The 25,184-nt window shown below is 41.8% G+C and overlaps 2 protein-coding genes across 2 annotated transcripts; one reads left to right on the top strand and one right to left on the bottom strand.

Moving 5' to 3' along the window:
- Window positions 1-276: 276 nt before the first annotated feature.
- Window positions 277-15,241, top strand: LOC143277045 (putative methyltransferase-like protein 24). Its single transcript, XM_076581774.1, has 8 exons — window positions 277-725; window positions 5,705-5,779; window positions 6,391-6,453; window positions 7,840-7,910; window positions 9,240-9,368; window positions 10,347-10,421; window positions 13,456-13,600; window positions 14,574-15,241. Exons 1-8 carry the CDS (start codon window positions 651-653, stop codon window positions 14,880-14,882), a joined length of 942 nt encoding a protein of 313 aa, XP_076437889.1. The 5' UTR covers window positions 277-650; the 3' UTR covers window positions 14,883-15,241.
- Window positions 15,242-18,996: 3,755 nt separating this feature from the next.
- LOC143277067 (large ribosomal subunit protein P1-like) lies at window positions 18,997-25,121 on the bottom strand. The gene is made up of 5 exons (XM_076581801.1): window positions 24,937-25,121; window positions 23,644-23,704; window positions 21,836-21,961; window positions 20,876-20,938; window positions 18,997-19,069 (listed from the first exon to the last, which is right to left on the bottom strand). The coding sequence occupies exons 1-5, from the start codon at window positions 25,006-25,008 to the stop codon at window positions 19,056-19,058; spliced, it is 336 nt and encodes a 111-aa protein (XP_076437916.1). The 5' UTR covers window positions 25,009-25,121; the 3' UTR covers window positions 18,997-19,055.
- Window positions 25,122-25,184: the final 63 nt, after the last annotated feature.

Raw genomic sequence — 25,184 nt, 5'->3', positions numbered from 1 at the left:
CGTCAACTGGTACAACATCTGCTGGCTTGGGGAAACAACACGTCAGCTGGTACAACATCTGCTACCTTGGGGAAACAACACGTCAACTGGTACAACATCTTCTGGCTTGGGGAAACAACACGTCAACTGGTACAACACCTGCTGCCTTGGGGAAACAACACGTCAACTGGTACAATATCTGCTGCCTTGGGGAAACAACACGTCAACTGGTACAAGATCTTCTGGCTTGGGGAAACAACACGTCAACTGGTACAACACCTGCTGCCTTGGGGAAACAACACGTCAGCTGGTGCAACATCTGCTGCCTTGGGGAAACAACACGTCAACTGGTACAACATCTGCTGCCTTGGGGAAACAACACGTCAACTGGTACAACATCTGCTGGCTTGGGGAAACAACACGTCAACTGGTACAACATCTGCTGCCTTGGGGAAACAACACGTCAGCTGGTACAACATCTGCTGGCTTGGGGAAACAACACGTCAGCTGGTACAACATCTGCTGCCTTGGGGAAACAACACGTCAACTGGTACAACATCTGCTGCCTTGGGGAGACAACACTGTCAGCTGGTACAACATCTGCTGGTTTGGGGAAACAACACGTCAACTGGTACAATATCTGCTGCCTTGGGGAAACAACACTGTCAGCAATGTCCAGCAGGAAGTCTGTGTTGTTCATTACCGGGTGTGTCATTGTCGTGGCTGGAGTTTGTCTCGTCAGCACGGTGAGTCCTCTGTCCTTCCATCTGTCTGTCTGTCCGTCCGTCTATCTGTCTGTCTGTCTGACGGTCTTTCTGACGGTCCGTCTGTCTGTCTGTCTTTCCGTCTGTCTGTCTGTCCTTCCGTCTGTCTGGTGGTCCGTCTGTCTGTCCGTCTGTCTGGCTGGCTGTCCTTCTGTCTGTCTGTCTGTTTGTCTATCTGGTGGTCCATCTGTCTGTCTGTCTTTCCGTCTGTCTGTCTGTCCGCCTGTCTGTCTTTCCGTCTGTCTGTCTGTCCGCCTGTCAATCTTTCCGTCTGTCTGGCGGTCCGTCTGTCTCTCTGGCGGTCCGTCTGTCTGTCGGTCTGTTTGTCTGTCTGTCTGTCTTTCCGTCTGTCTGTCTGTCTGTCTGTCCATCTGAGTAGTGTCTTGTTTTGAACATAAAAAATACTCGGTGTTCTGTTTGTTTTTTTTCCCCGAGCGTAATATTCCTGATTTAGTGTCTGAAAAGCTAAATTTCTCCGTTTTAGTATCCTAAACTCAAGGTCATGTTTTTATTGTATTCTAAACTTTTACGTCCAGTTTACTCTTCTAAACTGAGTGTCTTGTTCTGGGATCCTTATCTCAGTGTCCGTTTGTTGTTTATTCATTTGTTTATTTATGTATTTAGTTTAACTCACTCAGTACGGCCAGTCCTCTCTTTTCCTCTACACAGACCCATCGGATGTCCAGTGGGTGTCTGAATGACCCAACCTTTAGCTTCCGTCGTCAGAATTGTGGTATTCTTTGTCAACATTCACCTCTTCAGTATAAGAGCCTTCCACTTGCAATATTTTGATGATGGTAATTGGGGTGAAACGCTGTTAACGTCGTCTCTTTCGCCGTTCGTATGGAGAGAGTTAATTTATGATACTAAACACACTGTCCCGCTTTAGTATTTTTGAGCACAGTCTTCTGTTTCAGAGACCTTCATCGGATGTTCTGTTTTCAGTTTCCTAAATTCATTGTCCTGTTTAGTATCCTAAACTCAATATCCCGTTTAAGTATCGTAAACTAAATATCCCGCTTCAATATTCCAAAACTCGGGATCGTGTTTTCTACTATCCAAAACACTGGATGTGTCCTGTCCTAGTATCCTAAGCTCGATATCATATTTTGGTGTCCTGAACTCAATATCCTGCTTCAGTATCCTAAACTCAGTTTCATATTTTCTAGTATCCCAAACTCAGTATCCTGTTTTGGTATCGTAAACTCAATATCCCATTTAGTGTCATAAACCCTATGTTCTGTTTCAGTATCCCCGACCCAATATCCCATTTAGTATCAAAAACTCAATATCCTGTTTTAGTATCCTAAACTCAATGTCCCACTTAGAATCCTAGACACAATGTCCTGTTTAGTATCCTAAACTCAATATCCTGCATCAATATTCTAAACTCAATATAATGTTTTCTAGTATCCAAAACTCAATATCCTGTCCTTGTAACCTAAACTCAGTAACCTGTTTTAGTATCCTAAACTCAAGATCCCATTTAAAATCCTAGACTCAATGTCCTGTTTAGTATCCTAATCTCAATATCCTGATTCAGTATCCTTAAGTCAATATGTTTTCTAGTATCCTAACCTCGGTATCCTGTTTAAGTATCCTAAATTCAATATCCTGCATCAATATTCTAAACTCAATATAATGTTTTCTAGTATCCAAAACTCAATATCCTGTCCTTGTAACCTAAACTCAGTAACCTGTTTTAGTATCCTAAACTCAAGATCCCATTTAGAATCCTAGACTCAGTGTCCTGTTTAGTATCCTAATCTCAATATCCTGATTCAGTATCCTTAAGTCAATATCATGTTTTCTAGTATCCTACATTCGATATCCTGTTTAAGTATCCTAAATTCAATATCCTGCATCAATATTCTAAACTCAATATAATGTTTTCTAGTATCCAAATCTCAATATCTTGTCCTTGTAACCTAAACTCAGTAACCTGTTTTAGTATCCTAAACTCTAGATCCCATTTAGAATCCTAGACTCAATGTCCTGTTTAGTATCCTAATCTCAATATCCTGATTCAGTATCCTTAAGTCAATATGTTTTCTAGTATCCTATACTCGATATCCTGTTTAAGTATCCTAAATTCAATATCCTGCATCAATATTCTAAACTCAATATAATGTTTTCCAGTATCCAAAACTCAATATCCTGTCCTTGTAACGTAAACTCAATATCCTGTTTTAGTATCCTAAACTCAAGATCCCATTTAGAATCCTAGACTCAATGTCCTGTTTAGTAATCTAATCTCAATATCCTGATTCAGTATCCTTAAGTCAATGTGTATTCTAGTATCCTCAACTCGGTAACCTTGTATAAGTATCCTAAATTCAATATCCTGCATCAATATTCTATACTCAACATAATGTTTTCTAGTATCCAAAACTCAGTATCCTGTCATTGTAACCTAAACTCAATATCCTGTTTTAGTATCCTAAACTCAGTATCCCATTTAGAATCCTAGACTCAATGTCCTATTTAGTATCATAGACTCAATATCCTGATTCAGTATCATGAATTCAATATCACGTCTTCTAGTATCCTAAACTCGATATCCTGTTTAACTCAATATCCTGTTTCAGTATCCTAAACTCAATCCAAACCTAAATGTCCTGTTGCAGTATCATAAACTCAATGTCCTGATTTAGCGTCATATACTTAATGTCCTGATTTAGTATTCTAAAGTCAATGTCATGTTTTAGAATCCTGAACGCAGTGTTCTGTTTAGTTTACAAAACTAAGTGTCCTGTTTTCGTATCCTAAAGTCATTGTCCTGTTTAAGTATCGTGATCTCAATGGCCTGTTTTAGTGTCATAAACTTACTGTCTTGATTTTTAGTATCCTGAACTCAATATTCTGATTTAGAATCCGAAGCTCAATGTCCTGATTTAGCATCTTAAACTTGATGTCCTGATTCGGTGTCCTAAACTAAATGCCTTGATTTAGTATCCTAAACTCAATGTCCTGTTTTAGTATCCTAAATTCAATGTCCTGTTTTAGTGCCACAAACTCAATGTCTCGTTTCAGTATCCAAAAACTCAGTGTCCTGTTTGCGTTAAAATAGAATGAGTGACAATTGTTTGATAGATACATGATTGACGAATGGATTGGGGAGTGATTGAGAGAGGTGAATGACTTTTGGGTGTGATAAGTGATGATTACAGATGGATAATTTATGGTTTTACAGAATGATGATTGTAGATACAAGATTGAAGGATTGACAAAATTAATGTTGATTGCTAGATTGATGATTGAGGAATAGACTGAGCAATGAATAAGAGAGATGGATACTTGACAAATTGAATGAGTGATGATTGCTAGATAGGTGAAAGATTGACAGAGTGAAAATTGTAAGATAGATGGAAGATTGACGGATTGACAGAGTCATGATTGTTAGATAGATTGAAGAGTGACAAATTGAATTAGTTATGATTGTTAGACTAATGGGAGATTGACAGACTGAATTAGTGATGTATGTTACACACACAAAAGATTGGTGGATTGGCTGAATGATGATGTACAGACAGAAGATTGACGGATTGAATGAGTGGTGATTGTTAGATAGACAGACAGAAGATTGACGGATTGACTGAGTGATGATTATTAGATAGACAGACAGAAGATTGACGGATTGATTGAATGATGATTGTTTGATGTACAGACAGAAGATTGACGGACTGACTGAATGATGATTGTTAGATGTACAGACAGAAGATTGACGGACTGACTGAGTGGTGATTGTTAGATGTACAGACAGAAGATTGACGGATTGATTGAGTGATGATTGTTAGATGTACAGACAGAAGATTGACGGACTGACTGAGTGGTGATTGTTAGATGTACAGACAGAAGATTGACGGACTGACCGAATGATGATTGTTAGATGTACAGACAGAATATTGACGGATTGAATTGAGTGGTGATTGTTAGATGTACAGACAGAAGATTGACGGATTGACTGAGTGATGATTATTAGATAGACAGACAGAAGATTGACGGATTGATTGAATGATGATTGTTAGATGTACAGACAGAATATTGACGGATTGATTGAGTGATGATTGTTATATGTACAGACCGAACATTGACGGATTGATTGAGTGATGATTGTTAGATGTACAGACAGAAGATTGACGGACTGACTGAGTGGTGATTGTTAGATTACAGACAGAAGATTGACGGACTGACTGAGTGGTGATTGTTAGATGTACAGACAGAAGATTGACGGACTGACTGAGTGATGATTGTTAGATGTACAGACAGAAGATTGACGGACTGACTGAGTGGTGATTGTTAGATTACAGACAGAAGATTGACGGTCTGACTGAGTGATGATTGTTAGATGTACAAACAGAAGATTGACGGATTGACTGAGTGATGATTGTTAGATGTACAGACAGAAGATTGACGGATTGAATGAGTGATGATTGTTAGATGTACAGACAGAATATTGACGGATCGAATGAGTGATGATTGTTAGATGTACAGACAGAAGATTGACGGACTGACCGAATGATGATTGTTAGATAGACAGACAGAATATTGACGGATTGAATTGAGTGGTGATTGTTAGATGTACAGACAGAAGATTGACGGATCGAATGAGTGGTGATTGTTAGATTACAGACAGAAGATTGACGGATCGAATGAGTGATGATTGTTAGATGTACAGACAGAAGATTGACGGATTGAATGAGTGATGATTGTTAGATAGACAGACAGAATATTGACGGATTGATTGAGTGATGATTGTTAGATGTACAGACCGAACATTGACGGATTGATTGAGTGATGATTGTTAGATGTACAGACAGAAGATTGACGGACTGACCAAATGATGATTGTTAGATGTACAGGCAGAATATTGACGGATTGAATGAGTGGTGATTATTAGATAGACAGACAGACAGAAGATTGACGGATTGACTGATTGACTATTTCTTTAACACGCGCAGCACGACAAGGTACTGACCGCCATTTCGAGCATTCATCAAATACTGAAAACGCCGACTGCAGAAAGACGACTGCTTGTAAGTTGTCTCCCTGTCTGTCTGTCTATCTGTGTGTCTGATTAATTTCCTCCCCCTTTTTGATTAATTGATTGATTGATTGACAGTTCGTTGGTTGGTTGATTAATTGATTGGTTGTTTGATTTACTGACTGATTGATTTATCAATTGATAGGTGTATCCATTGATTGATTGATTCCCAGATTGTTTGTTGATTGGTTTATTGATATATTGATTCATTGATTGATTAAATGATTGACTTATTGACATATTGAATGATAAGTTGATTAATTGATCGATCGATTGACAGATCACTGAGTAATTGATTTATTGATTGACAGATTGTTTATTGATAGGGTGATTATTGAAACACTGATTGATTGAACTGTTGACTGTTGACTCATTAATATATTGATTGAAGTATTGATATATTGATCGATCGATCGACACATTATTGGTTGATTTATTCGTGAATTGATCAACAGATTGTTGATCAGTTTGGTTGATTTATTGATATGATTGAGTGATAGATTGAATCATTGACTTATTAATATATTGACTGATATGTTGATTGATCGATATATTGATTGATTGGATGGATGGATGGATGGATGGATGAATGGATGGGTACAGGAAGAAGAGGACCTTTCGGCAAACGATCATCCGGACATGCGGTACCTGAGAAAACATGAACACGTGTGTAGAGCTGTCCTGGCCTTCGTTTGTCTGCCTATCTCTCTGTCTGTCTGTCTGTCTGCCTGTCTATCAGCCTGTCTGCCAGTCTACCTGTCTATCTGCCTGCCTGTCTGTCTGTCAGTTGGTTAGTCTCTCTGCCTTGTCTGCCTGTCTGTCTGCCTGCCTGCCTGCCTGCCTGTCTGTCTGTAATTCTGCCTGCCTGTCTGTCTACTGTCTGCCTGTCTGTCTGCCTGCCTGCCTGCCTGCCTGTCTGTCTGCCTGCCTGTCTGCCCCTCTGTCTGTTTGTCTACATGCCTGCCTGTTTGTCTGTCTGTCTGTCAGTAATTCTGCCTGTCTGTCTGTCCCCTTGTCTGCCTGCCTGTCTGTCAGTAATTCTGCCTGTCTGTCTGTCAGTTGGTTAGTCTCTCTGCCTGCCTATCTGTCTGCCTGCCTGCCTGTCTGTCCGTCTGTGTATCTGCATGTCTGTCTGCCTGTCCGTCCGTCCGTCTGCCTGCCTTTCTGTCCGTCCGTCTGTCTGCCTGCCTGTCCGTCTGTCTGCCCGTCTGTTTGTCTGCCTGCCTGTCTGTCCCTCTGTCTGTCTATCTGCATGCCTGTTTGTCTGTCTGTCTGTAATTCTGCCTGTCTGTCCGCTTGTCTGCCTGCCTGTCTGTCTGTCAGTTGGTTAGTCTCTCTGCCTGTCTGCCTGCCTATCTGTGTGCCTGCCTGCCTGTCTGTCTGCCTGCCTGCCTGTCTGTCAGTTGGTTAGTCTCTCTGCCTGTCTGCCTGCCTATCTGTGTGCCTGCCTGCCTGCCTGCCTGCCTGCCTGTCTGTCTGTCTGCCTGCCTGTCTGTCCGTCTGCCTGCCTGCCTGTCTGTCTGTCCGTCCGTCTGTGTATCTGCATGTCTGTCTGCCTGCCTGCCTGCCCGTCTGCCTGCCTGCCTGCTTGCCTGCTTGTCTGCCTGTTTGTCTGCAAGCCTGTCTGCCTGTCCGTCCGTCCGTCTGCCTGCCTGACCGTCCGTCTGTATATCTGCATGCCTGTTTGTCTGTCTGTCTGTCTGTAATTCTGCCTGCCTGTCTGTCTGTCTGCCTGTCTGTCTGCATGCCTGCCTGTCTGTCTGTCTATCTGCATGCCTGCCTGTATGTCTGCCTGCCAGTCTACTGTCTACCTGCCTGCCTGTTTGTCTGTCTGTCTGTAATTCTGCCTGCCTGCCTGCATGTCTGTCTGCCTGCCTGTTTGCCTCTCTGTGTTTCTCTCTCTCCCTTTCATTTTCTCCCTCTGTGTGTGTGTGTGTGTGTGTGTGTGTGTGTGTGTGTGTGTGTGTGTGTGTGTGTGTGTGTGTGTGTGTGTGTGTGTGTGTGTGTGTGCGAGTGTGTGTGTCAATTGTGGCACGTGCGCACTGTTTGCAGACGGACAGTTTACCTCCGTCAGATGAGATGGACCGCATGTCGGAAAAAGACATGTCCTATGCCTATCACAGGTAGCAATGCCATCTTCATGTTCACATCTCTCTCCCTCTCTCTCTTTGTGTGTGTGTGTGTGTGTGTGTGTCTCTTTCTGTGTCTGTCTTTGTCTCTCTCTCTCTCTTTGTCTGTGTGTGTGTGTGTGTGTGTGTGTGTGTGTGTGTGTGTGTGTCTCCCTCTGTGTGTGTCTCTCTGTCTGTCTCTGTCTCTGTCTCCGCTCTGTTTCTCTCTTTCTCTGTCTGTCTGTCTCTCTCTCGCTCTCTCTGTTTCTGTCTCTCGCTCTCTCTCTCTCTCTCTCCCTCCCTCCCGCTCTCTGTTGGTCTGTCTGTCTGTCTCTCTTTCTCTCTTCCTGTCTGTCTGTCTGTCTGTTTGTCTCTCTCTCTCGCTCTGTTTGTCTGTCTGTCTGTCTCTGTGTCTCTCATTTTCTCTCTATTTCTCCCCCCCCCCCCCCCGTCTGTCTGTCTCTCTCCCTCCCTCTGTCTGTCTGTCTCTCATTTTCTCTATCTCTCTCTCTCTCTCCCTCTCTCTGTGGGTCTGTCTGTCTCTGTCTATCTCTCTCTATCTGTCTCATTTTCTCTTTCTCTCTCCCTCCTTCTCTCTGTGGGTCTGTCTGTCTGTCTGTGTCTGTCTCTATCTGTCTCTCTCATTTTCTCTCTCTCTCTTTATCCCTCCCTCCCTCTGTCTGTCTGTCTCTCTCCCTCCCTCTGTCTGTCTCTCATTCACTCTCTCTCTCTCTCCCCCCCCCCCTCCCTCTCTCTGTGGATCTGTCTGTCTGTCTCTCTGTGTCTGTCGGTCTCTCTCTTTCTCTCTAACGTTGTCTCTCTTTGCTTTAGATAGTTTCCGCTCCAAGAAACAACACAGCATCTCTCTCCTTCCCTCTCCCTCTCTCCCTCCTCCCCTCTCTCGCTCCCTCCCCCTCTCTCTCTCTTCCCCTGTCTCTCCCTCCCTCTCCTTCTCTCCCCCCCCCTCTCTCTCTCTCTCTCTTTCCCCTGTCTCTCCGTCTCTCTGTATCTATCTATCTACTATTATAAAAAAAAAAAAAAAAATCATCAAAAACAAAAATATCATACATGCATTTAAGAAAATTACTCGTGGATATCTCATTGAAGTACTTAGAAACACTGTAATTCATAGTAATCCATTCCTTGCACTGCCGGGATTATGGTGTTATCAATTGTCATAAGATACGACTCTCTCCCTTTCCCGGCATGTTACCCACAATTGCATTCAAGAATCTCATACTTGTTTGTATATTTACTGTGTCATTGTTCTTGTCATTTTCTTTTGATATGTGTTGTCATTTAACTTGTGTGTGTGTGTGTGTGCGTGTGTGTGGATTTCGCTAGCTACCTGGACAACATCAACTTCCTGTGTCACCGGAAGCTGCGCATGGGCAGGGTGGCAGACGGAGGGTGGGACATGTGTGATGACTATGAGTATCGGCCCGTCCAGCCATGTATCGTCTACTCCTTTGGGTAACGTACACACACACACACACACACACACACACACACACACACACATACACACACACATACATACATACATACATACATACACATACACGCGCGCGCACACACACACACACACACACGCACGCGCGCGCGCGCCGGCAAACACATACACACACACACACACACACACACACAGAAAGAGAGAGAGAGAGAGAGAGAGAGAGAGAGAGAGAGAGAGAGAGAGAGAGAACAACAACAACAACGACAACACACACACACACACACACACACTTGAGAAGTAAGCGCGCCGGCACGCACACACACACACACACACACACACACACACACACACACACACACACACACACACACACACACAGAGAAAGAGAGAGAGAGACAGAGAGAGAGAACAACAACGACAACACACACACACACACACACACACACACTTGGGAAATAAGCGCGGCACACACGCATGGACACTCACACACACACACACACACACACACACACACACACACACACACACACACACACACACACACACACTTGGGAAATAAGCGCGGCACACACGCATGTACGCACACGCACACACATACACACACACACACCCATCATCATCATCATCATCATCATCGTTTTGTCCTTTTAATTTGTTTTCGGAAGATTTCTCTAGAATCATTTCTTTCGACTTCATTGTGGCTTGTTATTTTTTGTGTGTGCATAGGATCCGATCGAGAAGGATGAATCTTTCACATGATCAATAATGGTCTGTCTTTCATACGATTAGTATCATTTGTTTTTCACGTGATCAGTAAAGGTTTAGTTTTCCACAGGATCAATAATGATTGCTTTGTTCACATGATCAGTAATGCTTTGTTTTTTCACGTCATCAGTAAAGGTTTGGTTTTCAACAGGTTCCGTATTGAATTTTTTTTTTTTTTTTTTTTTTTTTTTTTGATGTGATCAATAATCAATAATCAATTTGTTTTTATACAGGATCCACAATGATTTCTCTTTCGACGATGACGTCGCCAAATTGTACGGATGCCACGTGCACTCCTTTGACCCCAGGTAGGAACGAATGGATCAGTTCATGTCCATGTGATAATGCCAGATAGCTGAGTGGTTTAACCCTTTCATCGCCAGCCAATTTAGAGTGCAAATTCCCTTGATTGATTGATGTGGATACTTATATAGCGCCTATCCTCGCTCTAAGCGCTGTACATACACAGGGACATTTGCACCACAGGCTGCCTACCAGGGTAGAGCCGACTGACGGCTGCCACTGGGCGCTCATCATTCATTTCCTGTGTCATTCAATAACATTTTACGTGTATGACCGTTTTTATTTATTTACCCCGCCACATAGGCAGCCATACTCCGTTTTCGGGGGAATGCATGCTGGGTATGTTCTTGTTTCCATAACCCACCGAACGCTGACATGGATTACAGGATCTTTAACGTGCGTATTTGATCTCAGTTCTGCGTGCACATACACACGAAGGGGGTTCAGGCATTAGCAGGTCTGCACATTTGTTGACCTGGGAGATCGGAAAAATCTCCACCCTTTACCCACCAGGCGCCGTAACCGAGATTCGAACCCAGGGCCCTCAGATTGAAAGTCCAGCGCTTTAGCCATTCGGCTATAAACACAGAAAGGATATAATCATGTGTGCTGTTGAACAGTTCAAGACCATTCAAATCCAGTATCATTATGTTATAATCATGTGACACCGTTGAACAATCAAAGACTATTCAAATCCAGTATATTATGATATGATCAAGCGCACTGATGAACAGAGACCATTCAAGTCCAGTATCATTATGATATAATCATGTGCACTGTTGAACAATCAAAGACCATTCAAATCCAGTATCATTATGATATAATCCTGTGCACTGTTGAACAATCAAAGACTATTCAAATCCAGTATCATTATGATATAGTCATGTGCGCTGTTGAACAATCAAAGACCATTCAAATCCAGTATCATTATGATATAATCATGTGCACTGTTGAACAGAGACCATTCAAATCCAGTATCATTATGATATAATCATGTGCACTGTTGAACAGAGACCATTCAAATCCAGTATCATTATGATATAATCCTGTGCACTGTTGAACAGTCAAAGACTATTCAAATCCAATATCATTATGATATAGTCATGTGCACTGTTGAACAATCAAAGATAATTCAAATCCAGTATGATTATGATATAGTCTTGTGCGCTGTTGAACAATCAAAGACCATTCAAATCCAGTATCATTATGATATAATCAAGTGACACTGTTGAACAATTAAAGATAATTCGAATCCAGTATCATGATATAATCATGTGCACTGTTGAACAATCAAAGACCATTCAAATCCAGTATCATTATGATATAATCATGTGACACTGTTGAACAATCAAAGATCATTTAAATAATCATGTGCACTGTTGAAAATCAAAGACCATTCAGATCCAGTATCATTATGATATAATCATATGCACTGTTGAACAGAGACCATTCAAATCCAGTATCATTATGATATAATTATGTGCACTGTTGAACAATGAAAGACCATTCAAATCCAGTATCATTATGATATAATCATGTGCGCTGTTGAACAATCAAAGACCATTCAAATCCAGTATCATTATGATATAATCATGTGCGCTGTTGAACAGAGACCATTCAAATCCAGTATCATTATGATATAATCATGTGCGCTGTTGAACAATCAAAGACCATTCAAATCCAGTATCATTATGATATAATCATGTGCGCTGTTGAACAATCAAAGATAATTCAAATCCAGTATCATTATGATATAATCATGTGCGCTGTTGAACAGAGACCATTCAAATCCAGTATCATTATGATATAATCATGTGCGCTGTTGAACAATCAAAGATAATTCAAATCCAGTATCATTATGATATAATCATGTGCGCTGTTGAACAATCAAAGATAATTCAAATCCAGTATCATTATGATATAGTCATGTGCGCTGTTGAACAATCAAAGACCATTCAAATCCAGTATCATTATGATATAGTCATGTGCGCTGTTGAACAATCAAAGATAATTCAAATCCAGTATCATTATGATATAATCATGTGCACTGTTGAACAATCAAAGATAATTCAAATCCAGTATCATTATGATATAATCATGTGCGCTGTTGAACAATCAAAGATAATTCAAATCCAGTATCATTATGATATAATCATGTGCGCTGTTGAACAGAGACCATTCAAATCCAGTATCATTATGATATAATCATGTGCGCTGTTGAACAATCAAAGACCATTCAAATCCAGTATCATTATGATACAATCATGTGCGCTGTTGAACAGAGACCATTCAAATCCAGTATCATTATGATATAATCATGTGCGCTGTTGAACAATCAAAGATAATTCAAATCCAGTATCATTATGATATAATCATGTGCGCTGTTGAACAGAGACCATTCAAATCCAGTATCATTATGATATAATCATGTGCGCTGTTGAACAATCAAAGATAATTCAAATCCAGTATCATTATGATATAATCCTGTGCACTGTTGAACAGTCAAAGACTATTCAAATCCAATATCATTATGATATAGTCATGTGCGCTGTTGAACAATCAAAGACCATTCAAATCCAGTATCATTATGATATAGTCATGTGCGCTGTTGAACAATCAAAGACCATTCAAATCCAGTATCATTATGATATAATCAAGTGACACTGTTGAACAATTAAAGATAATTCGAATCCAGTATCATGATATAATCATGTGCACTGTTGAACAATCAAAGACCGTTCAAATCCAGTATCATTATGATATAATCATGTGACACTGTTGAACAATCAAAGATCATTTAAATAATCATGTGCACTGTTGAAAATCAAAGACCATTCAGATCCAGTATCATTATGATATAATCATATGCACTGTTGAACAGAGACCATTCAAATCCAGTATCATTATGATATAATTATGTGCACTGTTGAACAATTAAAGATAATTCAAATCCAGTATCATTATGAAATAATCAAGTGACACTGTTGAACAATCAAAGACCATTCAAATCCAGTATCATTATCATCATCCCCATTTCAGCATGGAGAAGCCAAGCCACGATAGGTCCCCCCTGGTCCATTTCCACAATGTGGGGCTGGGAGGGGAGGGGGGACGGATCCACGTGACGACGAACTGGACCATGAAGTCCTTCTTCGACCTGAGGAACATGCTGAACCACCAACAGGTGATGGAGGATGACGACGACGGTGATGATTGTGATGATGGTGGTGATGGTGATGGTGATGATGATGATGGTGATGATGATAATGATGAAGCCAATGATGATGATGGTAATGATGATGATGATGGTGATGATGATGGTGGTGGTGACACAGACACACATTCGCACGCTCCTTGCCCCCCCCCCCCCTCCCACCCACACACTCATCAGACAAACTAAGACAATTACAGACACAACCACACACACCAACACACATGTAAAAACTTATTATATTCATAAGCATGAACCCAATGCTTGTGCGGCATACAGCTGGATGTATACACTTATACACCTGCTTGCATGCTGGCTTTAAACAAGAAAACAGACATGGGCACAGAAATATATAAACAGGCTCACAGACCCCCCCCCCCCCCCCCCCCCCCCACCTCCTACACTTACAACTACACCCCCCCCCACCCCTCCACACAAGTATACACACAAACACATACACACACTTCTACACCCACTCTGCCTCCTATCACTGTCCCCCCTCAGACACAGACGGGCGCAATAGCCGAGTAGTTAAAGCGTTGGACTTTCAATCTGAGGGTCCCGGGTTCAAATCACGGTGACGACGCCTGGTGGGTAAAGGGTGGAGATTTTTACGATCTCCCAGGTCAACATATGTGCAGACCTGCTAATGCCTGAACCCCCTTCGTGTGTATATGCAAGCAGAAGATCAAATAAGCACGTTAAAGATCCTGTAATCCATGTCAGTGTTCGGTGGGTTATGGAAACGAGAACATACCCAGCATGCATTCCCCCCGAAAACGGAGTATGGCTGCCAACATGGCTGGGTAAAAAAGGTCATACACGTAAAATCCCACTCGTGTAATATGCGAGTGAATGTGGGAGTTGCAGCCCATGAACGAAGAAGAAGAAGAAGAAGAAGAAGAAGAAAATAACAGAATGAAAGTGTGTGACATTCTCGTTGCAGGAGGTAATCGACATTGTCAAAATGGACATTGAATTCTCAGAGTGGTCGGCCTTGCCAAACATGGTGGAAACAGGTGAGCTCAACCACACCCGACAGCTGTTGGTGGAATTCCACAAACCTGCCTCGGGCGAAAGACTCAGAAAGCAGTTGTACACGTTGAAGAAATTGGACAGCCTTGGCTTCAAACGTTTCCACACACACCCTAACCGCTTCTGTGGGAGAACCAAACAACCGTATCCCGTCACCAGGGTTAATTGCTACGAGGTGTACTTTGTTAATACACGTTTCATCCGGAGGAGATTTCAATGATGATGGTGATGGGTTATGTCCAATTTTAGCATCCTAAATAATTGCACCTATTGGTTATATTTTCATGGTTTGTGGGACGAAAAACGGAAACAGCAAGGTGGCAGCATGTTAGTTTAAAGACTGAATCTGCATCAAAATGGAGTAATATAACGTACAAAATAAGAGTCGTAATCCACTGAAAATGGGTTACATCTACTAATGGTAATATTGTTTCATACATGCACAAATCAATTATCATTGTCAGTAAAATAGGTGTAATAATTCAGGATGCTAAACTCTTGACTCCAACGGTTCATATTAAGGATAAAGTTGTTCGTCGTATTTTCAGAACTTAAGTCTCAGTATGTGTGTGTGTGTGTGTGTGTGTGTGTGTGTGTGTGTGTTGAATCATTCCAAGTGGTTTTGCTTGTGGCTTTATTCAGCCGCGGCAGGAATGTCAGACCCTTGCCGGAGCCTGCACTAGTTGGGTCACGGTTAAGTATGTGTAATTAAATCAGCATTTCATTATTGTGTCCCAGGTCTATGTGTCCCCCAGGCTATGTGCCCTATCCCCAGGTCTATATGTCCACAGGACTGTGTCCCGTCCCCAGGTCTGTGCCCCACGCTAGGTCTATATAATAATAATATTTGTATAGCGCTGAATCATGTGCTGAGACAAATCTAAGCACTTCCACACCAGTCATTCATATGCATATATATAACTCTAAAACTGAAGACAAGGAAGAGGCAGGGGAGGGAGGTTATCTTGTGAAGAGGTGGGTTTGAAGGCCAGACTTCAATAAGTTGGAGTATCTGAATCTGGGTATGCGTAAACAGAGTGGATCCAATGCTGATTGTAGAGAGCGAGATGGAGTGTAGAGGTGAGGGCAGCCAGAGATACGAAGGGGTAGATTTGTTAATACATTTATAACAGAGTGCTGATCTTGTACCTTATTCTGAATGAGATGGAGCCAATGGAGATGAGGATTGCAGTGCTTAGATCTTTTCTTTCTGAGAACTAGTTGCGCAGCAGAGTTTTGTATGCGCTGAAGGGGCCCAGCGCATATATGTTCCCAGGTCCATGTGTCCTACCTGGGGCTATGTGTCCCACCCCTCAGGCCTATGTGTCCTACCCAAGGTCAATATGTCCCCACGTCTAAATGCCCCACCCCAGGTCTATGTGTTCTACCAAAGGTCAAATTGTCCCAGGTGTGTGTGTCTTACACCCCAGGTCCATATGCCTGGTGTAGCATCCCCAACTGTCTCCCACCCTGGAAACGTCCTCAGGGGACAATTTGATCGATGGTTCCGATGCCGATCGGCGACTTCCTATCGAACACTTCAGGTGCTGGTCATCGACCTGTACACCAGTGCCTCAGGCACCGATTGGTGACTTGTACACGAGAGTTACAACCTCACTATTCTACGTTTCAGTTGCAAGTTGACGCACATTGTCAAATATTTCCTAATTCATTTAGCAGATTTCGCTAGTCGAACCATGGCCAGTACTTCAGGAAACAAGAGTGTTTAGAACACCACAGAGGCATTGTAAATGAATTTAGATGATAATGCACCGCTGGAGTGCCAATTGCTGACAGCGACAGTGGAGGAGAATTCACCAGACTGGTGAAGAATGAGTGTGTGGTGGTGGTGTTTTCCCTAATGGAAGTGCTGGTGAATGTGTGTGTGTATTTAGTATTCTCATCTCAGCACATAGGTGAGTGCACATTTTATTTCGTTGTGTTATGTCCGTTTCCAGTTGTACTTCCCAGTCTGTGTTCATATTTCACTTTAAATGGTGTATTTTATGTTTAAAATGTTATAGTGTGCCAGCAGTGTCACCCACACTCTGTCCCCTTCCCCCCCCCTTCTTATCTCCCTTCCCGCTCCATCCAAAGTCCAGTCTTTGAGGTTGTGCTGACACCACGCCACCCTCCCTCCTCACCCCCCTCCCTAGTCGGCGCCTTTGGTCCGTGACACCGCGTCACCCGCCCTAGCTGAAGGAAAACATGCAGTTATGTGATGTCTGCCACAATCCCCGTGTTCGAAACAGGCGAGCGCGGCATGTCAGAACATCCCGTGTGGCGGCCTGTCTTTCAAGTCGTTCCCCATCTCCCCGTTCACAAACACGGCTGAGATAGATGGCGGGACTTCGGAATGTAAGCTAGGAAGAATTTATGCCAATGTGAACTTTGATCATGCCGGCTAACATGCTGAGAGTTGTATTGTCCTGTCTCCCCATTCTCTTTGTGACGTAAACGGGTGAACTTGTCACCATAGAATGTGTACAGCCAAGTGGGTAGAATTGTAGCCAATCAGATCAATCTGTTGAATTGGACGAATTGGGATCAAGCAGTGAATCTGTCAGTCATTCACATAGTGTCACTAGGACAAGCAAAGATTGGTTATTTCAGTTCAACTAGTTGGGGGAGTGAGTGCAAAAGTTTGCATTAGTATGCTTAGTATGTTGTGGGAAGGGATAAAACCAGTCAGCATAGCCATTTCTCAGCTGTCTCCCAGAAAAACTGACTGACACAGGCTGACTGACTGAACAGTGATGTGAGGAGGTGCAAGGAAATCCTTGTTGGGCTGGGAGTACATAACTTGTAATGGTTTAATGTTACGTTGATAACTTAGTTGTGTTGGGAAACCATGTTTTATGTCAGTGGACAGCCAGTTTAAGTTGATCTTGTGGCTTGTGGAAAGAAAAGGGGTTAATGTGTGAAAGCTACCCACTGAGAGAAGTACTGGCCTAATCTTTTGAGTCCCCCCTCTTCTGTTTTGTTACAGATAAATTGTTCTGTATTCTTGATGTATTACTTGTTTTGTATACAGTAGGTGGTGTTGGTTCAGTGTGGACTGAACAGATCTATAGGCTAACACATTGTCAGTGTGTGTTGAGGGTTTTTCATGTGTGTGTGCACATGGGGGTAACAGCAAGTGTTGTGGAACACGTTTGATTTGTTGGTAGTTGTGGTAACATGTGTAGGAGTTGTGCTATGTGTCAGTGGTTTACTTTGTTCAAAGTTGGGAAGCACATTTTAATGTGATTAATGACTTGGTTAACAATGAGAGCACTGAGGGTCAGTGCTATGTTGTTGCACATTGCTGTTTACCAGAGATATGTTGGAAGTAATGATTTCCACACATGTACTTGTGTTAGTGGGACATTGTGTGAAGACAGAGGATATTTGTTTGGTTGTGGTAACACACAGTTTTATTGTATGATGCGTAACTTGATGAAGCTTGTTTTGTCTCACCTAGATTTATGTGTGAGAGGAGTGCATACTGGTGAACATGTAATAAAAAGGTGCCGAGAGGGTGTAGGCCTTTTGTCAGTGATGTCCAGATATTTGAGATTTTATCTGACCTGGGTTTTGGTTGTGTGTTTGTGTTCCAGGTGTGCTGCTTTAAGTACTGTGTGCTGCTTGTACGAAGTACTTGAAGTAGGCAGTGTGTGCTGCATTAGTGTGTGTTGCTTTTGCTAAGTAGGGTGAACTGCTTAGTGTGTGTGCTGATTTCCCATGTATATTGTAAAAGTAAACACTCTATAAAAACCACTCCATGTGGCCCTGCTATTGATGCGAGGAGAGAGCGAGTGAGTGCATCATCAGTCGATCCTATATCCCCCCTGCATAACTCCCCTCTCTCTTCTATTAGAATCGAACCACCCTCTCAAACACTTTTTACAAAAACTACTATGAATATGTGAATTACTCAAAAGTACATACCTTTTCATCTTTATCAACTGATTACAAAATTCAGTCAAAGTGTTCATACAAATAAACATGCTTATCATAATTTGCATTCACTGCCCTTTAAAATGAGCTATGAATGGAGAAGATTGAATGAGTAGAAGCGAAGTTATGGCAGGTTAAAGTGGGTTGATGGTAACACAGTTTTCCCTCTCACAGCTGGTTCAGACAGAAGTGTACTGCTGCTCAGCTGGTTTGTACAGTGAGTTAGCTCTGCACCTCTGGCGGTGAAAGGGTTCAAGTATCTTGTTGCTTCATGTAAATTTGGAACCGGATCAGTCTGCAAGGTTGGAAAACAAAAAAAGAAAAAAAAAGGGGTGGGGTGGGGATTAGGGCGTCTCAAACATATGTCTATAGACAAAAAACAATAACAAAACCCATGATGATGAATTTTTAGTTTATTCCGTTTTGTTGTAACAAAAACAGTTCCGTGTGATGTCTAGTCGAACAGACCTGCAACAGAAAATAATATTTATCGAGACAAGGCCTAACAGTTTTGGGGAAAAAAAAAGGGGAAAAAAGCTTAGACTGTAAGAATACACAGTATTCTTTATTTCCATATATGCAATTAACCCATGCATGCAATTCTTCAGCCTCAAACATTCTGGAGCCGGTCTCCTGGATTTACAGTTTGTAATGTAATGACATACTTCTTGTTGCATCGTAAAAACACATCGGTCATCACTGGATAAAACAGTGCCCTCCAACCCCCACAAAAGACACGAAAAAAACAAAACAAAAAACAAACAAAACCTAAACGCTTCCCACTCTCAAAATCACACAAAGGTTCAGACTAAGACAATGAAAACCAAGGCATGCACACACACACACACATCACTTACACATGTGACTGTGATTGCCAGTCTAAGCAAAACCTGAAATATTTGTCGACCTGCACTCATAACTAACGTCTCAAAACCCGAAATATTTGTCTACCTGCACTAATAACTTAACATATCAAAACCTGAAATTCATTCAGAAGGCAAATTCAACAACAAATAAATTATTAAAAGGAAAAGGAATGACATTCTCCTCCATTATACTGAACAAGAAAATACAGGTTTTTCACTTTCAAACAGTGCAGGTCTGAAACACACAGAGCCTGCACCAACTATGCACATCCTCACTTCTCTGAACTACAGCCCCACACAGTCACTGCCCCACTCTGGGGTTCTCCCCCCCTGGGAGATGCAAAACAACACAATGAAAAGTCTATCCATATGCTCATACAAAGCCTTTAACTCTTTCCATACGAACGGCGAAAGAGACCCCAATTACCATCATCAAAATATTGCAAGCGGAACGCTCTTATACTGAAGAGGTGAATGTTGACAAAGAATACAATTCTGACAACGGAAGCTAAAGGTTGGGTCATTCAGACACCCACTGGACATCCGAGGGGTCTGTGTAGAGGAGAAGAGAGGAATGGACGTACTGAGTTAAGAGGCGCACTGATGCTGTTAAACAATAAGATTTGTTTCTGAATGCTTTGGCTATGAGTATGACTGACTGCAGTACTTCAAGAAGTTGTCAACTCATTTTTGCTTGTACACCCTTTAGTCTTTCGTTCGTTATAAATGTCGTATTTCATTTTGTGTGTGCGTGTATGGACCACCTTCAGAAGGGTCTGTGGCCTAAACTGAATTAACTTTTGTTTCGTTTCATTTCCCCTGGGAAATCGAATGCTGATCAGGGGGCCTCAATTTGTCGTCTCAACCACATCTCAGAATCACTATTCAATTCATCAGATATCCCAGAATCAACATCAAGTTTGGCAGATATCCTTACATCGGTATTCAATTCACAAGATATCCTGGACTTGGCATTCAATTATAACAAAGGTATCCCAGAATCAATATTCAATTCAGCAGACATCCCAGAATCAATGTTCAGTTCCACAATTCACCAGAATCAACACCCAATTCAGCAGACATCCCAAAGTCAATATTAAAATTTTACTCCTCTTCTTAAAAAAAAAAAAAAAAAAAAAAAAAAAAAAAAAAAAAAAAAAAAAGCATTAAGCTCTTTGGTGAGTGGCACTGATCTGGTCCCCCTCAACACCCCCACTTTTCTAGACCCAAAAGGGCAAAACTTATATACTTATATCCTTCCCCCTAAGATTTTTTCTTGCCTAAAATGATTCCTTTTTCTCCCCCAAGACATCCAGATTTCTATGCCTATGTACGAACCCTCCTCTCTGACCCAGCCTGTAAAACAAACTTCTTAACACACACACACACACACACAGACTCTACTCACCAAAGCCCATGTCCTCGTCTGACTCCTCAGACTCCTCCTTCTTCTCTTCCTTCTTCTCCTCAGCTGTGAACACATCAACATGCAGAGAAAATTACTGACGCAAAGAATGCAAGGACGTAAAGAATGCAAGAACATTAACGTAAAAGAAATCAAGGAGATTAACGTAAAGAATGTAAGAATATTAACATACAGAATGCAAGGACACTGACATAAAGAATGCAAGGATGTTAACATAAAGAATGCAAGGCCATTGACATAAAGAATGCAAGAACATTTAACGTACAGAAAGCAACCCCCATTGACATAAAGAATGTAAAGAATGTGTTGCGCACTGAACTGACCTGTGCAAAACAAAGATGTGTGTAAAGTTTATTTTGAGGTGTCAGTATCACGATATCTACAGATATTTCTCAGAACGACCCAGATGAAAACACACACACACAAACTTGGAGTAACTGCTGTGCCCCACAGTAGACACAAACACAAACGAACCAATCACCACGCCGCACAGTACACACACACAAACATTAAACTGACCAATCACCACGCCCCACAGTATACACACACACACACAAATTGACCAATCACCATGCCCCACAGTACACACACACAGACCAATCACCATGCCCCATAGTACACACACAGACCAATCACCATGCCCCACAGTACACACACACTGACCAATCACCATGCCCCACAGTACACACACACATACACTGACTAATCACCGTGCCCCACAGTACATACACACACTGACTAATCACCGTGCCCCACAGTACACACACACACTGACCAATCACCATGCCAAACATACACAGACCAATCACCATGCCCCACAGTTCACACACACACGCACTGACCAATCACCATGCCCCACAGTACACACACACAGACCAATCACCATGCCCCACAGTTCACACACACACACACTGACCAATCACCATGCCATACACTACATACCAGGAGCAGCACCAGCAGCAGGGGCAGCACCACCGGCGGCAGGAGCAGGAGCAGCCCCGGCCGAGCTTCCTACGTTGCTCACCAGTTCCTTGATGGAGATGCCTTCCAGGGCCTTGGCGAACAGACCTGCACACACACACACACACCACATAGTTAAATGGCCTTGGAAAACAGGCCCAAACACACACACACTGCATTGTTAACTCTCTCTAGACGACAGAATGGAATAGCATTTTCCAAAAATAAAAATCCACCATGTGCTGTACACATGATTTTTGGATTAGCCAAGCAGAGTGCGCTATTCTGGGTCACTCCACAACCTAATGGTATGACTGGCCAGCCTGTCATGTGTGGCCCGTCTCGCACACACGCTGACAAAGTCGCTGACTGATCGTCTGCTTGTGTGCCAGCCTGTTAGCAAAGCAGGTTCTTCTCAAAATGTTGTGGAGCGAACAAGGCAGCAACGGCAATGTTTTAGTGTTGCTGAAGTACTTGAAATGGTACAAACTGAAGGGATGGACATTGAAGAGGTGGATGACGATAAAGAAGAAAGTGAATTAAGTGCAGAAAGCAAGCATGGGATTCGGAGTGAAAAATTGGAATTACTTTCTACAAAATAGCAAAACTGTAAAAATAAGATGAGAAATTTGGTTTGTTTATATGTAATAGCCCAACACGTAATAAACCAGTTCTGAAAGTTTAATTTTCTTACTCTGTATTTTGTGTTTTTTTGTAATTTTTTTTTCCCAAACTGTTACAAATGGGCCATCTGTGGGGAAAAGCAAGGGAGAAAACTTGTCCCAAGTGAGTTAACTTTACCACTCAGACCTGCACACACATACACCATATCCCATACTTTATAAAACAAACTCCCTGTCCACCCAAACCCCTCAACACACACCATAAAAAAAAAAAAAAAAAAGATACTTATATAGCACACTATCCAGAAATCTGCTCTAGGTGCTTTACAAAAACGATTTTGTTAACATAAAACATCATATCTATGTTAATACACACACCAAAATGCGACTACACACACACACACGCACACGCTGCATACATACATTTTAACATACATGTGTATCTAACAGCTACCCAAACCTGTGAACAGATTGCTAGAGAGTTCAGTGCTTGCACGACTTACAGAGGTGCACAGTTGATTGAGAGAGGCAGAATATATGAAACAGCAGGCTTCTTTTTCCTTTTCTTTTATAAACTTTGTGTTTCAAATTGTTCTTTTTTTATTGTGCATACGATAAAACTTCATTGTACAGAGTGCGGTTGTAACAATGGAGACCATCAGCTGAAGAAATGGAGGACAGCACGTTTGCTGGTTTTGCTTTTGTCAATCGCGTTTGGCTTTACTTGTGAAACTTAGATCCAAATGTGCGAGATCCAACATGGCTGCAACTCTCCAGCACTATCTTCTGGATATTCTATTCAGTACTTTGACCCTATGTGGTGGAGTTTGGAATGCTCCCTGTCCTGCCCAGGACATGGAGAAAATGATCACTACCACAGTGATGACTTAGCACGGTTTGCTGACAGTTGGGAAGTGCACTTAGATTCTTTCTTTCTTTTCTTTTTCAAATACAAATTTGTATTTGTAAAAAGAGAACGATGATGAAGCCGCAGATTTTTCTGGACACTACCGAGTGACAGGCTGGTCAACAAACAATGGGTTGACACCATCAAACTGGCTGTGGAACACAGAGAACTGAGTTCTTTGGCTGCCTCAAAGCTTTTGACGACACAGGAGAATCAAAGTAACAAACACTTCCCAGGCACCACTCAAAGACCACACTTACTTGGCCAGTAGGGTTCGACACTGACACCAGCTGCCTTCAGAATGGTAGTCAATTTGTCAGCCTGCAAACACATACAAGGTAATGAAACACAAGTGTGATAAAATTTAAAAAAATAAAATAAAAACAAAACAAAACAACCGCTGTTCAGAGATGCAGTTTTCCTAGCAGTTGTACTTGTAGTCATTTTCATAATATCAATTCCGTTTTTAATCTAATGCATGACAATATCTGTGAATGTGACCTAATGAGTATGACTATGAGAACCATAACTGATGTATAATAACAAAGGCAACATCCCCCCTTCCTCCTTGTCATTCATGTGTGTGCGTGCATGGAGTCCAACAGAGGAAGAAGAGGGTGGGAGAGCAAGTGAGACAGCCAAGACATGTTTCTTCATTGTGAGCAAGCTCGCATGCTAGTGGCAAGAGAAAGAGTGACAAATACATGCGCAATGAAGTGAATCCTAGGCCGTAGGCGGGAAGTAGATTTTATCCTTACCTTGCAGCAAAGTTTCTCTGAAGACTACCTTGCCTTCACTCTGGAGAACCTAGCCACACTAGCAGCAAATGGGGGGAAAAAAAAAAGAACAGCACCTTGCGTGTCTCATGATAACCTAAGCTCACAGGTAAGAAACGCACCTCTGAACTGACATCAGCCTGTGATGTACAACCATGTAATGATTCATCAAAGTAATCATGATCATACAGATCAGGTTTACTTTTCTACAAGAAAAGACATACATTTTAAAACAAAGCCACATGAGGAAGCCACTGGTTCTGGTCAATAAAAAAAAATCATACTTTATAGGATACTAAAAAAGTTTACAATACTGTGTTTACATTAATTACAATAAATGTACCATTCATGAAACGAATCATTCAACACACCTGCTGTTGTCAAGTATCTTTTCGTTCTCCGACACAACACAGTCAACACAGATGCAGTTATGAATCTGTATAGTGTTTTGATTTCGTTTCATGGATTTGGATTTGCCTGTGCAAGATCCTTAAGCATCGAAACAAGTCGCTTCAGTCTTGTGCTGTTCTTCATTTTGATTTTTCAGTCATTGTTTCAGTAGTCTTTTGATCCACCTTTTTGACAATTTTCATATTTATAAGTAGATCCTGTACAGACTTGAAAGTATCTTAAAATCAGAAATCATAACATAAACAAGTTATAAAAAGCGTGAACTGGAAACAATCGCTTGTCTTGATTTCATACTAAAAGGAAGCCTTCTTCTGAACGCGCAATTTTGTACAAAAACACACCAGAAAATATCCACAAACATCTTACCGTCACAGCAACCTGGTCATCAGCCAGGATGAGGGCGGCATACACGCAAGCAAGTTCGTCCTTAGATGCCATTATTTCGTTTTGCAAAGATCACAAGTCGCCAAACGGCCTTAGCTATAACAGAACAAGTGATTGCAAAACGTGCTTACAAGTCTTGTCAATGTGAAAAGAGGAAGTGAACTATTTCGCCACTTCCGGGAAAGGTTTACCGCAGGTCTGCAGAAAGAAAAATAGAAAGAAAAAATCAA

The sequence above is a fragment of the Babylonia areolata genome, chromosome 33, assembly GCF_041734735.1.
Source record: "Babylonia areolata isolate BAREFJ2019XMU chromosome 33, ASM4173473v1, whole genome shotgun sequence".
In the NCBI taxonomy this organism is placed as follows: domain Eukaryota; kingdom Metazoa; phylum Mollusca; class Gastropoda; order Neogastropoda; family Buccinidae; genus Babylonia; species Babylonia areolata.
The sequence above is the reverse complement of the archived record's forward strand: the minus strand, read 5'-3'. Positions and strand labels throughout refer to the sequence as shown.

Excerpts from the sequence above, each read along its gene's own strand:
- LOC143277045 (XM_076581774.1), top strand. The coding sequence starts at position 651 with ATGTCCAGCAGGAAGTCTGTGTTGTTCATTACCGGGTGTGTCATTGTC. Across the intron at positions 5,780-6,390 it reads CTGCAGAAAGACGACTGCTT|GAAGAAGAGGACCTTTCGGC; the intron begins GTAAGTTGTCTC and ends GGATGGGTACAG. Across the intron at positions 6,454-7,839 it reads ACCTGAGAAAACATGAACAC|ACGGACAGTTTACCTCCGTC; the intron begins GTGTGTAGAGCT and ends CACTGTTTGCAG.
- LOC143277067 (XM_076581801.1), bottom strand. The coding sequence starts at position 25,008 with ATGGCATCTAAGGACGAACTTGCTTGCGTGTATGCCGCCCTCATCCTG. Across the intron at positions 23,705-24,936 it reads ATGACCAGGTTGCTGTGACG|GCTGACAAATTGACTACCAT; the intron begins GTAAGATGTTTG and ends ATGTGTTTGCAG. Across the intron at positions 20,939-21,835 it reads TGCTGCTGGTGCTGCTCCTG|CTGAGGAGAAGAAGGAAGAG; the intron begins GTATGTAGTGTA and ends ATGTGTTCACAG.